Here is a 12485-nt window from a genome sequence, read left to right on the forward strand (position 1 = left end):
GGGAAAAAGAAATTAATTAACTTTTTTATTTTTATTTTTTTTTGGTATACTTACCCAAAGTTGAAAGAAATTAAAATTTGATATTATCTTATCTGAAATAAAATTAAAAAATAATTATTATTATTAATAATTTTCAATCTGACACATCATTTAAAAACAAATGAGTAAGAAAAACTCATACCAGAACCTGGTAATAATAATAATAATAATAATAATCCGGGAAACAAAGGAAAAAAAAAATAATTTAAAAAAAAAAAAGTTTGGCTTTTAGTTTATGATGTCATTGATTTTTTTTTTTTTTTTAGTATTTTACTTAAAAAGAAAAAATTATTTAATGAAAAAGTTAATAATAAATTAATTAAAGTTTAATAAAAAAAGAAACAATAAAGAATAATAATAATAATAATTTTAAATTAAATTTAATTATTATAAAAAAATAAAAACTTTGAACATATTCAAAGCCCACGAATCAAACGTCCTTATTACGTCACGATTTCAAGGTATTAAGTAATAAGTTGAGGTTGTGCCTACCTTAAAAAAAAAGGATTTGAACAAATAATAAATAATATTTAATTATAAACTTACTTGTTTTCATTATTATTATTATTGATTAATATAATTTTATGTAAGAGAAAAATAAAAAATAAAATATCCGGTAGTAGAATAAAGAAGGAAAAATAAATTTCACTTTCACAGCAAAACAACACTTAAAAATTATTATTTAATTTTTTCAAACAACAAAAAAAATTTTTTTTCTTTAAAATCACATAAATAATCATAATAATACTTTTTGTTAATAAAAAATTTTGAATATCGAAAACGTTTTTTAAATTTTAATAAAACAAAATGTGGGATTTCACTTTTTTTTATGTATGGTCCGCCATTATGAATCCTCTGGTACTTACGGAAATACACTCTCACTGGTATTTGGAGACGGACTGAGGTAATACCAAAAGAAATAACTTTAAGGCGTACTTACTCACAATATGGCCGACGAACCTGACTGGAGTCACTTGACCTGCATAATACTATTAGGTATTAAAAATTTTTATTTTTACCATTTTATAAATGCTTTTATGAGCTTTAAAAAAAACAAAGGAACGTCGTGGAAATAGAAAAGGATTCGTTAACGTATATTCGATATACAAAAAACAGTTTACTTTACAAAAAAAAAAAAAGTTTTTATTTTTAAATTAGAAATTACTTATTACATAAGTATTGATAATTTATTTTACACATTTTAATAATGTCAGTAGTATGCAACATTGTAAACCTCACTTCCTATAAGGTTTTTCTACGTGATTGGTAAAACATAAACACCCAGTCTTTTCCAGTAGTAGTTCACATTTATTTATTTATTAAAATAAAACAAAATCGATTTGAATTTAATAATTAATTGCAAGAGAAATTTTAGATATTTTCTTGATTAAAAAAAAAATACATTGGTATATAATTATACTGAGTTTGTTTTAATTAACTGACAAAATTTTATTAGTACAAAATTGTTTTTAACAATTATATAATTCATTACAAAATATATTTTTCCCACTTTGGTTATAATTAATTGTTTTGAATGTCATTAAATAAGAATTTATATATTATTATTATTATGTAATTTTATCTAAAACAAACAAACAAAAAAAAAAAAAAAGCTAAACTTTTAAATAATTGACCATATTGATTCTGTGTCAAAATATTACTAAACTTTACCCATGATGATAAAATTACTGATAAAATGTCATTGTTTAAAAAAAAATATTAAATCCATTCTTATATTATTTATATGATTAGAATTAAATCAAAAAATAATTTTTTTTAAAAATAAAATTTGTTTTATTAGATTATTAATTTTTATTATAAATAAAAAAAAAAAAAGCATAAATAATAATAGCAAATTATAAAAGCAATGATAAAAGGAATTAACATCAGACATTAATGGTGGCAAAAAGTTAAAATGACGTCACAGTTTTATATGTGCGCCATGTTTGTCGCACACAAGAAAAACGATCACACTGTTTTTAATTATTTCTAAGGTCAACAATCAGTAAAGGGTTCAAATTAATTTATTTTTGTTTAATTTATTTATTTATTTTTTTTTTTTTTATAAATTTTGTTTTACGAAAATTTTGTTTAATAAATAATGTTTGTTTATAAAGTAAGTAAATTTACAGTTTAAATAAAAATCATATTTAATATAACAAATTAACGATTGATAAAAATACCTTTATTTATGTGTCATTTGATAATAATAATAATAAGTCGATTAAAAATAATATTATATAAATTGACGAATTATTTTTATTCTTTTATTATTATTATTATTATATTTTAAATGATGCTAAGTATAAATGAATTTTAATATTTACAAATTTTTATTCGTTAATAATTATTTCATTGTAGTAGAGTATTTATTGTTTGTTTTTGTAATTTAAATAAAATTACGATAACAAGATTGCAAATAAAAATATTATATTTTTGAAATATAATTTTAAAGTTTTGTTCTTCAATAACATTATATATATATATATGTGTGTATAAATATTAAGTTGTATTTTAAATAATCAAATTTTCATTTTTATAGTACACCAAGTATGATTCATTTTGTGATAAATGATCGTGTCAATTGTTATGTTTACTTAACGAATATTATTATAATTTAATTAGGTTATTATTTTTCAAAATGTAATCATATCATTTTATTATATCAAAATATTTTGCTTGTTTCATTATCATTGTTATGCATACACATATATATGTGTGTATTATTTAATTTGCAATTTGATCTTTCATTGAAATATTTCTCAAAATAAATTTTTGATTTATTATTTTATTTATTTTCAGGTGTAGAATATAAAAAATAATAATAATAATTTCATAATGTATAATAGTAGAGTTTAATTTGCTACAAGTAATTGAGGATTTACTACGAATAATGTCTAGTCCAAATAATGTTAATTATGAAACTAACAACAACAACAACAACAACAACAATAATTTGACAAAATTAAAAAATGTTAAACCTCCACTTTTACCAAAACCTCAAATAATAAAATTAGAGTCAGGAAATCATAGAGTCATTAAATCAAATCCTAATTCGCCTGAAATTAATAGTAATTCAAAGATAGACGATAGAAAAAGTAGTAGTTATTCAGTACAAAAAACAATGAAATATCAAAATGATAAGCAATCTCATAAACCTAATTCTAAACCTCCTTATATATCTCCTAAGCCACAGTTACCTTCTAAATTACATGTTCATGAGTTAAATTCAGAAACTGTAAATAATACAAATTTATATAACAATGTTGGTTCGAAAGTTAATTTAAACAATGACTCTATTGAAAATAAATTAACAACAGAAACCTCAACAAGTTATGAACACAATAATAGTGGTCTAGGGCTGCACACAACTTCAGATAATCAAGATTTGCATCGAGTTTCTTTGGATGAAAAATTTAAAAATCCTATTTTAGGAAAAAATGGGGATTTAAATCAAACAGTGAAAGATCTATTTAACAATCCTGAACAGTTAACAGAATTTTGCAAGCAAGTCGAAATGTGTTCCAAACATTCTCATTTGCTTAAATATAATGTCGATACAACTGCAAATTGTCAAAAATGGGAAAAAAACTTGGATGAATTAGATTTAGCATTAAGTAATAGAAATATTAAAATTAATACGAGTGAAATGGTGAAAATAAATGAAATGCCATACAATTTAATTAACAAATCAAATTTAACACAAATCTTAGACTGTACAAATAATTTAGATGAATTCGAACCAAAGGAATCTTTAATAAAAGAAAATACAAAAATTCTAGAGTATATATTTATTTTTTTCAGTAATAATATTTAAATTAAATTATTTTTCGACAAAAATAATTTAAAAAAATTTTTTCTTATAGCTGCACTAAGAATTCAAATCAATCCAATAGTTTAGAATCACCAAAATCTTTTTTACACAGTTACACAAATTCAAGCAATCAAATCAAAGAAAACGTAATTCAAAATTGTGAAAAATCTGAAAAAAAAAAAAATGATAACGTTTCATCTTTTTTATACAAAAACACAATTAATTGTAGTTTTAAAGTAAACAAAAATAAACGTTCAGGACAGGAGCACAATGAAATGACGTCAGATAATTTTAATGAAAATCCTATTAACGATAATGCGGATAACAATTTCAATACTGATAAGAAACGATCTTTAAAATTAGATACAACTAAAAAAACAGGTAAAAGTATTAATTGTTAATTTAAAAAATAAAAAATAACGCGTTTTATATTTATATTTATTGCGGGTTTTAAATAAAAAATTTCGATATATGTTATTTTCAAAAACAAAAGATGAATATGTACCAGGAGGAGACACGTCTAATTCGGATGGTTCATCATTTTCAAAACGTTTTCCATGGTTTGGATCATTCGGAAAAGGGAATAAAAAAGAAAACAGGCAAAAAGAAAGATGCGTTAGTCAATTTTATGCATCAAGTAATGTAAAAGATTCAATATTTCATGAAAAAAATAGAACTAAATCATTGCCTAATATAAAACACCCACGTGAGTTTTAAACTTGATTATTATTATTATTATGAATTTAAATTTACCTTAAAATATAAATGAATATTTTTTTTTTTTTAAAAAACTTTCATTGATATCTTCAATAATTGAATGAAAAAAAAAAAAAAATTTAATTGTTATACTTAATTAAAATTTGTTAAATTTTTTTTTGTTGTAGGAGTAGTTTCAGACGTTAACAATACATCAGATAAATCTCACGATTCTAGAAATTCATCCCAGCATTTAAGAGTGCCTAATTTTTATCCTCACAGTGATTCGGACGATGATAAAGATAGCGTAAATCAAATTGAAATCAGTTTCACCGACAAAGACTGTAATAGTAGCAGAGCCTTTTTAAAAGCGAAGGAATTGATGACGTCCGAGGAAGTTTTTATAGACGTTTTAAAATTATTAAATGTAGATTTTCGTAATTTTGTACAAATGAAAAATCACGAAACGAAAAACTCTTGCATACCAAACACGGAAGTCAATAAAATATTAAATCATTTGTCTCAGCTTCAAAGTTTAAACGAAGACATTCTCGAAGATTTACGTAAGAGGATCGAAAATTGGGACACGAATCCCAAGATATCCGACGTAATCGTTAAAAAGGGTGCATTTTTAAAAATGTACACGACATACATACAAAATTTTGAATCGCAAACGAATTATTTAGATGAATGCATGATTAAATATCCGAAATTTGGTAAATTGGTTAAAGAATTTGAAAGTTCGGACAAATGTAAAAAATTATCATTGAAACATTATATGCTCAAACCTGTACAAAGAATACCACAATATAGACTATTGCTCAACGATTATTTAAAACATTTAGACGAAGGGTCTGTTGATTATGCAGACACCGTAAGTGCTTTAAATATTGTTTGCGATGTTGTCGATCATGCAAATAGAAATATCGGTCACGGTGTAAGTAAATTATTTTTATTCATTCATTCATTCATTCATTCACTATTTGTTTATTTAACTTTATTTTTATTTTTTTTGTTTCAGGACAAAGAAGGAAGGTTGATGCACTTTCAATCGCTTTTGGGAGAATACGCACTTATCAAACCGGGAAGAGCTTTAATTAAAGATGGACCACTTGAGAAAATATGCAGGAAAAGTGTGAAGGACAGGTATTTTATTTTGGTAAGTTTAAAACGATAGATAAGTAAATAATAGTATTTATTTACAAAAACTAATAATTAGAAACGCGAACAGAAAAAATTTTTTTTATTTTAATTTTTTTTTTTTTTTTTTTTAATTTCAGCTTAACGATTGTTTTTTACACACGACTTATTCAAAGCAGTATTTAAAAATTCATCAAGAATTACCGCTGTCGGGAATGAAAGTTTGTTTGAACGATGATGAAAAGTATTCCAATTCCTTTACTGTTCACAGTATTAAAAGAAGTTTTATTTTGTGTGCGAAAACGGAATCCGAGTGTAAAGATTGGGTTGAAAAACTTCATGGAGCCATAGAGGAACACATAAAAAAGCAGAAAACTTTTTTAAATGTCAAAATCGAAATGAGCGATAGTTTCAAATTGGGAAAAGAAGCTCCCGTATGGGTTCCCGATGGAAAAGTTACCATGTGTCAAATATGCACGGCTGAATTTACGGCTTTGTTCAGGAGACACCATTGTCGAGGATGTGGTAAAGTTGTTTGTAGAAATTGTGGGAGCAATCAGGCTCCTCTTCAATACACCAATTTCAAATCGGATAGAGTTTGCGATCAATGTTTTGATTTATTACTCAAAGGTAAGGATTTTTTAAATTTATTTTAATTAATATTTTTAATAAAAAAAAAAAAAAAAATTTTTTTTTTCAAATAGAATTTGAAGATTCGGAAGATGGTATATGTGATTTTTTAAAAGAAACATTTAATATTACGGATGAAGGCGTACAAAACGAGTATTTATACATAAAATCCAAATTTGTTAAGTACAGCTCTGCGGGAAACGGTAAAAAACCAAAATACATTCCGCCTAGATTAAAAGAAGTATCGGCCAATGACTCTGAATCTTCGATGAGTGGGTGGCTTTACAGGTATACATTTTCATTTATTTATTTATTTTATTGTTCTTGTTTATTATTATAATTATTATTATTGGGAAAAAACTAATTTGTACGTGTCTATTTATTTATTTAGAAAATCTCGAAAATCTTGGAAAATGTTTTGGTACGTTCTTAAAGATCACGTTTTATATGTGTACAAAGCTAGCGAAGACGTGTTGGCATTGGAAACGATACCAGTTTTAGGATATGAAGTTGAACGAGCTAAGGTAAATTTTTGCTTTAATCCTCATTTTCAAATTGGTATTTGTCGAATGGTTGGTTAGGTTTTCCTCCTTTTCTTTTTTCCAGGTAAATTTTGAGGAAATAGATAAAAATTTAATATTTTCTCTCGTTCATTCATCTCAAATGCCTCTTATTTTTCGTGCAGAATCTCAAACATCAGCTGATAGGTATTTAAATAATTAATTGTGTTATTTTTATTTTCGAAAACAAGTATACCACGCATTTACGATTATTTTTAGGTGGTACGAAGCCTTAACTGCAGCATCAAATTTCGATTCGATCACAATTTGAAAAAATTAATTTGAGTGGGGTAAAAAAAAAAAAAAAAAAAAAAAAAAAAATTGCTCAATATTCGTCGCGAACCTCAAAAAATTATTAAATTTTATTGCCTACGTAGTATCATATTAAATATTTTTTTTATATACAAAGAAATAACCAATGAAAGTTAGTGTACAGTAATAAATTTTCTTTTATGTAAAATAATATTTTAGTCAAAACATAAAAAAATTTTTTTAAAAATAATATTTGAATAATTAATGATTTCAGTCACTTACGGTCAATTACTTTAAATTAACCAAAATCTAAGGCGGCCTTCATTTTTTTTTTTTTTTTTTTTTAATTAAAAACACGTCAAACGTTTCTTTTTATATAAAAAAAAAAAAAAAAAATTTTTTTTAATTATGAAATATTTATAGATATATTTAAATTTTTCATTTAAATATAAAGTTTATCTGTTGTATCACTTTTTTTTTTTTTAGTTATCTTTATAAAATATTTATTATTGTTTTATTATCGCAAGCCAAAAAAAATGTTTTAATTATATATATATTTTGTTTTGTGCATTTGTTTTATTTTTAAAAAAATGTCAATAAAATATTTATTTATATTTTAATAATTTTTCAATCAGTTAAAATTTTTACTATCTATTGGAATTGTAAGTGTCATTATTATGTTAATGGAAAAAATTACTTTTTTTTTTTTTAGGAAAAAGAGAAAACACAAATTAAATATTTTTATTTAAGAATTAATTGAAAGTATGTTTTAAAAAAAAAAAAAAATCACGGATATAAATTCAAGGTCTTTAAAAAAATTTTTCACGTTTTTTAATAAAATTTTAATATAAAAGGGTGCAATTTGTAAAGGGCAAACAGGGAAATCAGTTAACATTTTAACAAAATTATTTTCTCAAAATTGTAAACCATATTTATTTTTTATTTATGCAATTTTTAATGATGGACCTAAATGTGATAAAAAACTTTCTAACCACGTGAATCATTTTTAATAGAATTAAAGAAATAATCATGATCGTAAAAAAAATTAAGATTAGCTAATTTTTATTTCGAATTTTAATTTATTACTAACATATATTCGTATTTTTTTTTAGGGGGTTTAAAGCTAAAAAGCTTTAATTTTGTTTACATTTAATTGTAATAATTTAAATGCACATTTTTTAACGTTTATCAATATTAAGATCAATGACGTTTTTACCTTTTCATATTCTATGAAATTTAATTTGTAAAAAAAAAAAAAAAAAAAAAACTTAAAATATTTTAAGACGTAAGAGGAGTTAAATGGTATTAATATATGAAATTTAAGTTTAAATTTTTTTAAAATTGTTAAATTTTTTATTTCAACGTGAATTTTATTAAAAATTTTATTACTTTTAATTAAGAAATATGTTGGTATCTATTTATTCTATGGAATGAGATAAATGTAAAAACGCATGCGCGAGAAAGAATACAGCCATCGCCCAATTGAATTAGATATTTAATTATACATTGTGAAACAACAATTTGAATGTTCTTATTTTTAAAAATTGATAATTTTCCTAGATGAAATAAAGTTTAATCTGTTTATGTTTTATGTGTGTGTTTATTGTTTTGTGTTTCAAATCGGATATCAATCGCTGCGAATTCAGAATGGCGGTCTAGTCGTCGCAAAGTATTTTTCAGCAAATAAAAAAAACGCCCAGTTCGAATTTCGAACTGATTACGTTCTTTTTGGGTAAGGAAAGCGTTATATATAGCTTTTATTAACGAGTCACGCTCCTGTGTCTTTAATTCGTACAAAATTGTTATTTTTTTTTTTTTTTTACTTTATTGATTTGTGTATGTGCCGTTTCGTTAAAAAGAGTATGTAGTCAAAAATGGATGTGTGCTTCTTAATTGTATTTATTTAAAATAAATTATGTTATGCTATGATAATATCAATTAGGTAAGATTAAAACCTTTTTACATTTAGAGTATTAAAATAAAATTTCTTAATTACTTGCTGACTCAGTCAGTTTATTTTAAATGTTTCACATTCTGCGGTTTAATAAAAAATTTTTAATGAGTGTTTTATAAATCTCGTTTTTCCTGAATTAAAAAAATACATTCGTTTAAAAAAAATACAAATATTTTTTAATTAATTAATTAATTAATGAGGAATTTTTTTTTTGTTTTATCTTATATACATTCATTATTCTTAGGGTCTCTTGAGTTATTTTTAGAAAATATAAATTTTTTTTATATAAATTAATCAGTTATTTATCAAATGCAACCAAGTATATTATATATATATATATCTCATTAAATTCTTTCCATTCGCAAATAAATATTATTATATATAAACATTGTTTAACTCTTATTTATCGAACAAGTTAACTTACTAAGTAAATATTTTAAGTACAAAATGCTTTCTTTTTTTTTTCGAATGCCATATGTATAAGTTAACTTGGGCAATGATGAAAAAAGTTAAATTAAAGTAAAAAATATAATTTTAAAAATATTTAACATAAATTCATTGCATTTAAGTGCATGCGATAAATTAATTAAAGTCGACGAAAGTTTTTTATTCGCATTTAAAAATTAGATTAAATTTTTTTCTCATTTGTTTTTTTCTATAAAAAAAATTTATTCAGATTATTTACAAAATTATAAAAGTTTTCTCATGGTGGTTCTTTATTTTTTGTTTTTTTTTTTTTTGTTTTGTTAGCATTTAGTTAATGCCAAAGAAACTCAAAGGAATTCAAAATGTTGTTTATGCTTGATTAGTACATTATTCGAATGTTGGCAATTAAACATTTGAAAATTATCCAAAAAAAAAATTTTTTTGTTTTTTTATATTTTAATTATCCTCAGACCAAGTTTAATAATTATTCAGGTGTATTTTTATGGACAAAAATTTTTTATTTATCCATTTGTGTTTTATATAACTACTATTTTATTATATGCATTCTTTTAAAGTGTATGAATCATATTTGTTATTAATAATTTTTTTTTTTTTTTTTTGAATTAATCATCAGTTGTTTGATTCATACTTTCTTAAAATTTATATATTATTACTACAATGAACAAAAATATACTAAACTAGTTTTGTTTGTAATTGTTTATATATATATATATTATAAAATAAAATCACACTCATTATTTATAAAAGTATTTTAAATCGAAATGTGTAGTTATCAAAAACAATTTGGTCGTTTGCTTTGAAGGTCAAATTGCATTCAATTAATAAACATAAAGGAAAGAAAAAAAAAAAAAAAAGGGAAAATATGTTGTTGATCAGATTAGATGTGATAATTTTGTACAGAGTATTATTACATTAATTAATTAAACATTAAATTTTAGGAGAAATGTTTTCGAAAAAAAAAACAATTTTAAATATTGGCATTTGTTTTTTTAATGAACGAATGTTTACTAAACATAAAAAAATTTGTTTATTAAATAATTTTTTAACACCTCACCATTATTATTATTATTAATATTTCATTTTTTGATTTCACTTAATAAGGTTATCACATAATTTTAAACAATGAAAAAAAAAAAAAAAAAAACTTGTGTCAGTTTTGTAAAACATTGTTTCGAATGTAAGTGAGTGGGTCTTGTTGAACGAGTAGTAGTTGTCTGTTTAATAGGTTAAATTAATATCATTAGAATTTACCATTTTTGATCAAGGAATCGATGAGAATAGAAACAAACTCCCTAGTTATTTAGTCTGTTTTTTAATAAATATGTCCAATTTTAAACATTTAAATTCTTTTCTTTTTCCCCTCCCCTCCCCCCCTCACTCTCCCCTCCCCCTCTTCATTTAAATGGTAATAAAAGAGTTAAAGAGTAAAGACTGGTGATTAAATAAGTTCATGGTAAATAAAAATTTTCATTTTTTGAATTGTGTGTAAATTAAAGAGAAACGTCGTCACTTTAAAAAAAAAAACCATAAAATTAATATTGTAAATGATTTTTCATTGATGATATAAATAAATAAATAAATAAATAAATTTTTAAAATTGATTTTTACGATTTCCCCCTCCCTCGCCCCCCGCCCCCCCGCCATTTTAAAATTCATAAAAAATTTTTTTTAATTTTATTTTTACATGAAAAAGAATTTATTTTGCATTTTTTTTTCTTTTTTTTTAAATTAATATGTATATGAAAGCATAAGTTTTTTTTTTTTTTTTATTATTTGTTTAACTTTCAGTCAATCAATAAAGGGGGGAGGAGGAGTGGGGGGAAACCAACAAGTTACATTTTAAAATTTTAATATTATATATAGTCTTTCAGTTTAGAAAATTTATTTATTTATTTATTAATAACGTGAGAAGAAAAAAAAAAAAAGAAAAATAATAGTAAATCTCAATTACGTAAAATGTTATAAAAATTAAAAAAAGGAAAAAAAAATGAATTGTCACGTGATGGAAAATCAATTTTCATTTTCACGAGTTTTTCTTTTTTTTTTTTTGAGAGAGAGAGAGAGAGAGAGAGTTACATGTATATTCACATATATATATATATTTTTTTTTTTTTTTTTTTTTATTAAAAATGAAAGCGGGGGGGAAGGAAAAAAAACAAACTTTTTTTCATTTTCCATTTGTGAATTTGTGAAAAATTTTATTTTTAACTCGTGACAGTTATCCCCAAAAAAAAAAACAAAAGAATCATTATTATCAGATTTAAATACAAGCCGGAAAAAAAAAAGAAAAACAAAAAACAAAACAAAAAAATGGGTTTTCGTTTCGATATTTTTAATTGTTAATCCAACGAATCGTTGTTGTTGTTATTATTATTATTATTATTATCATCATCATCATCATCGCGGTGTTTATATCGTTCTTATTTATTTTTGTTTTATTATTCTCACGTCTACTCAACTACAAGAGTAGTTGTAATACAATAAATTAACAATAAACAATTAATTAAATAATAATAATATTAATAATAATAATAATAATTATTATTATTATTATTATTATTACTTTCGGTTAAATGTGAGATTTGTTAAACGCGTTTCGGATGATTTCTTGTCATTGATTTTATTGATTTTTTATACCATGCCCTCTTAAATTTCAATTTAAAAAAAAAAAAACGATTTGTACGATTTTATTATTATTATTATTATTATTATTATTATTATTATTATTATTATTATTATTATTATTATTATTATTATTATTATTCTTGATTTTATGGCGCTTCTTTTGCATTATAATAATAATAATAATAAAATTATGGATGAATTTTTTGTAAATTCCAAAATTTATGAACGAGTAAAAAAAAAAAAAAAAGAGAAAAAGAAGGCGTGGGAATATCAGTGAATATGGTTAAAATTTGATGATAATAATAATAAAAATAAAATAAAATATTTT

General features: G+C 22.6%; 1 protein-coding gene across 1 annotated transcript; it reads left to right on the forward strand.

The window, feature by feature from the left end:
* Positions 1 to 2932: 2932 nt before the first annotated feature.
* On the forward strand, positions 2933 to 7042 carry Phum_PHUM226100 (FYVE, RhoGEF and PH domain-containing protein, putative; the record flags this gene model as incomplete). Its single annotated transcript, XM_002425833.1, has 9 exons — positions 2933 to 3656; positions 3941 to 4234; positions 4347 to 4559; positions 4738 to 5486; positions 5571 to 5708; positions 5830 to 6319; positions 6460 to 6607; positions 6711 to 6843; positions 6926 to 7042. The coding sequence occupies 9 exons, from the start codon at positions 2933 to 2935 to the stop codon at positions 7040 to 7042; spliced, it is 3006 nt and encodes a 1001-aa protein (XP_002425878.1).
* Between the last annotated feature and the right edge of the window lie 5443 nt (positions 7043 to 12485).

The sequence above is a fragment of the Pediculus humanus genome, genomic scaffold (genome assembly GCF_000006295.1).
Source record: "Pediculus humanus corporis 1103172107587 genomic scaffold, whole genome shotgun sequence".
In the NCBI taxonomy this organism is placed as follows: Eukaryota; Metazoa; Arthropoda; class Insecta; order Psocodea; family Pediculidae; genus Pediculus; species Pediculus humanus.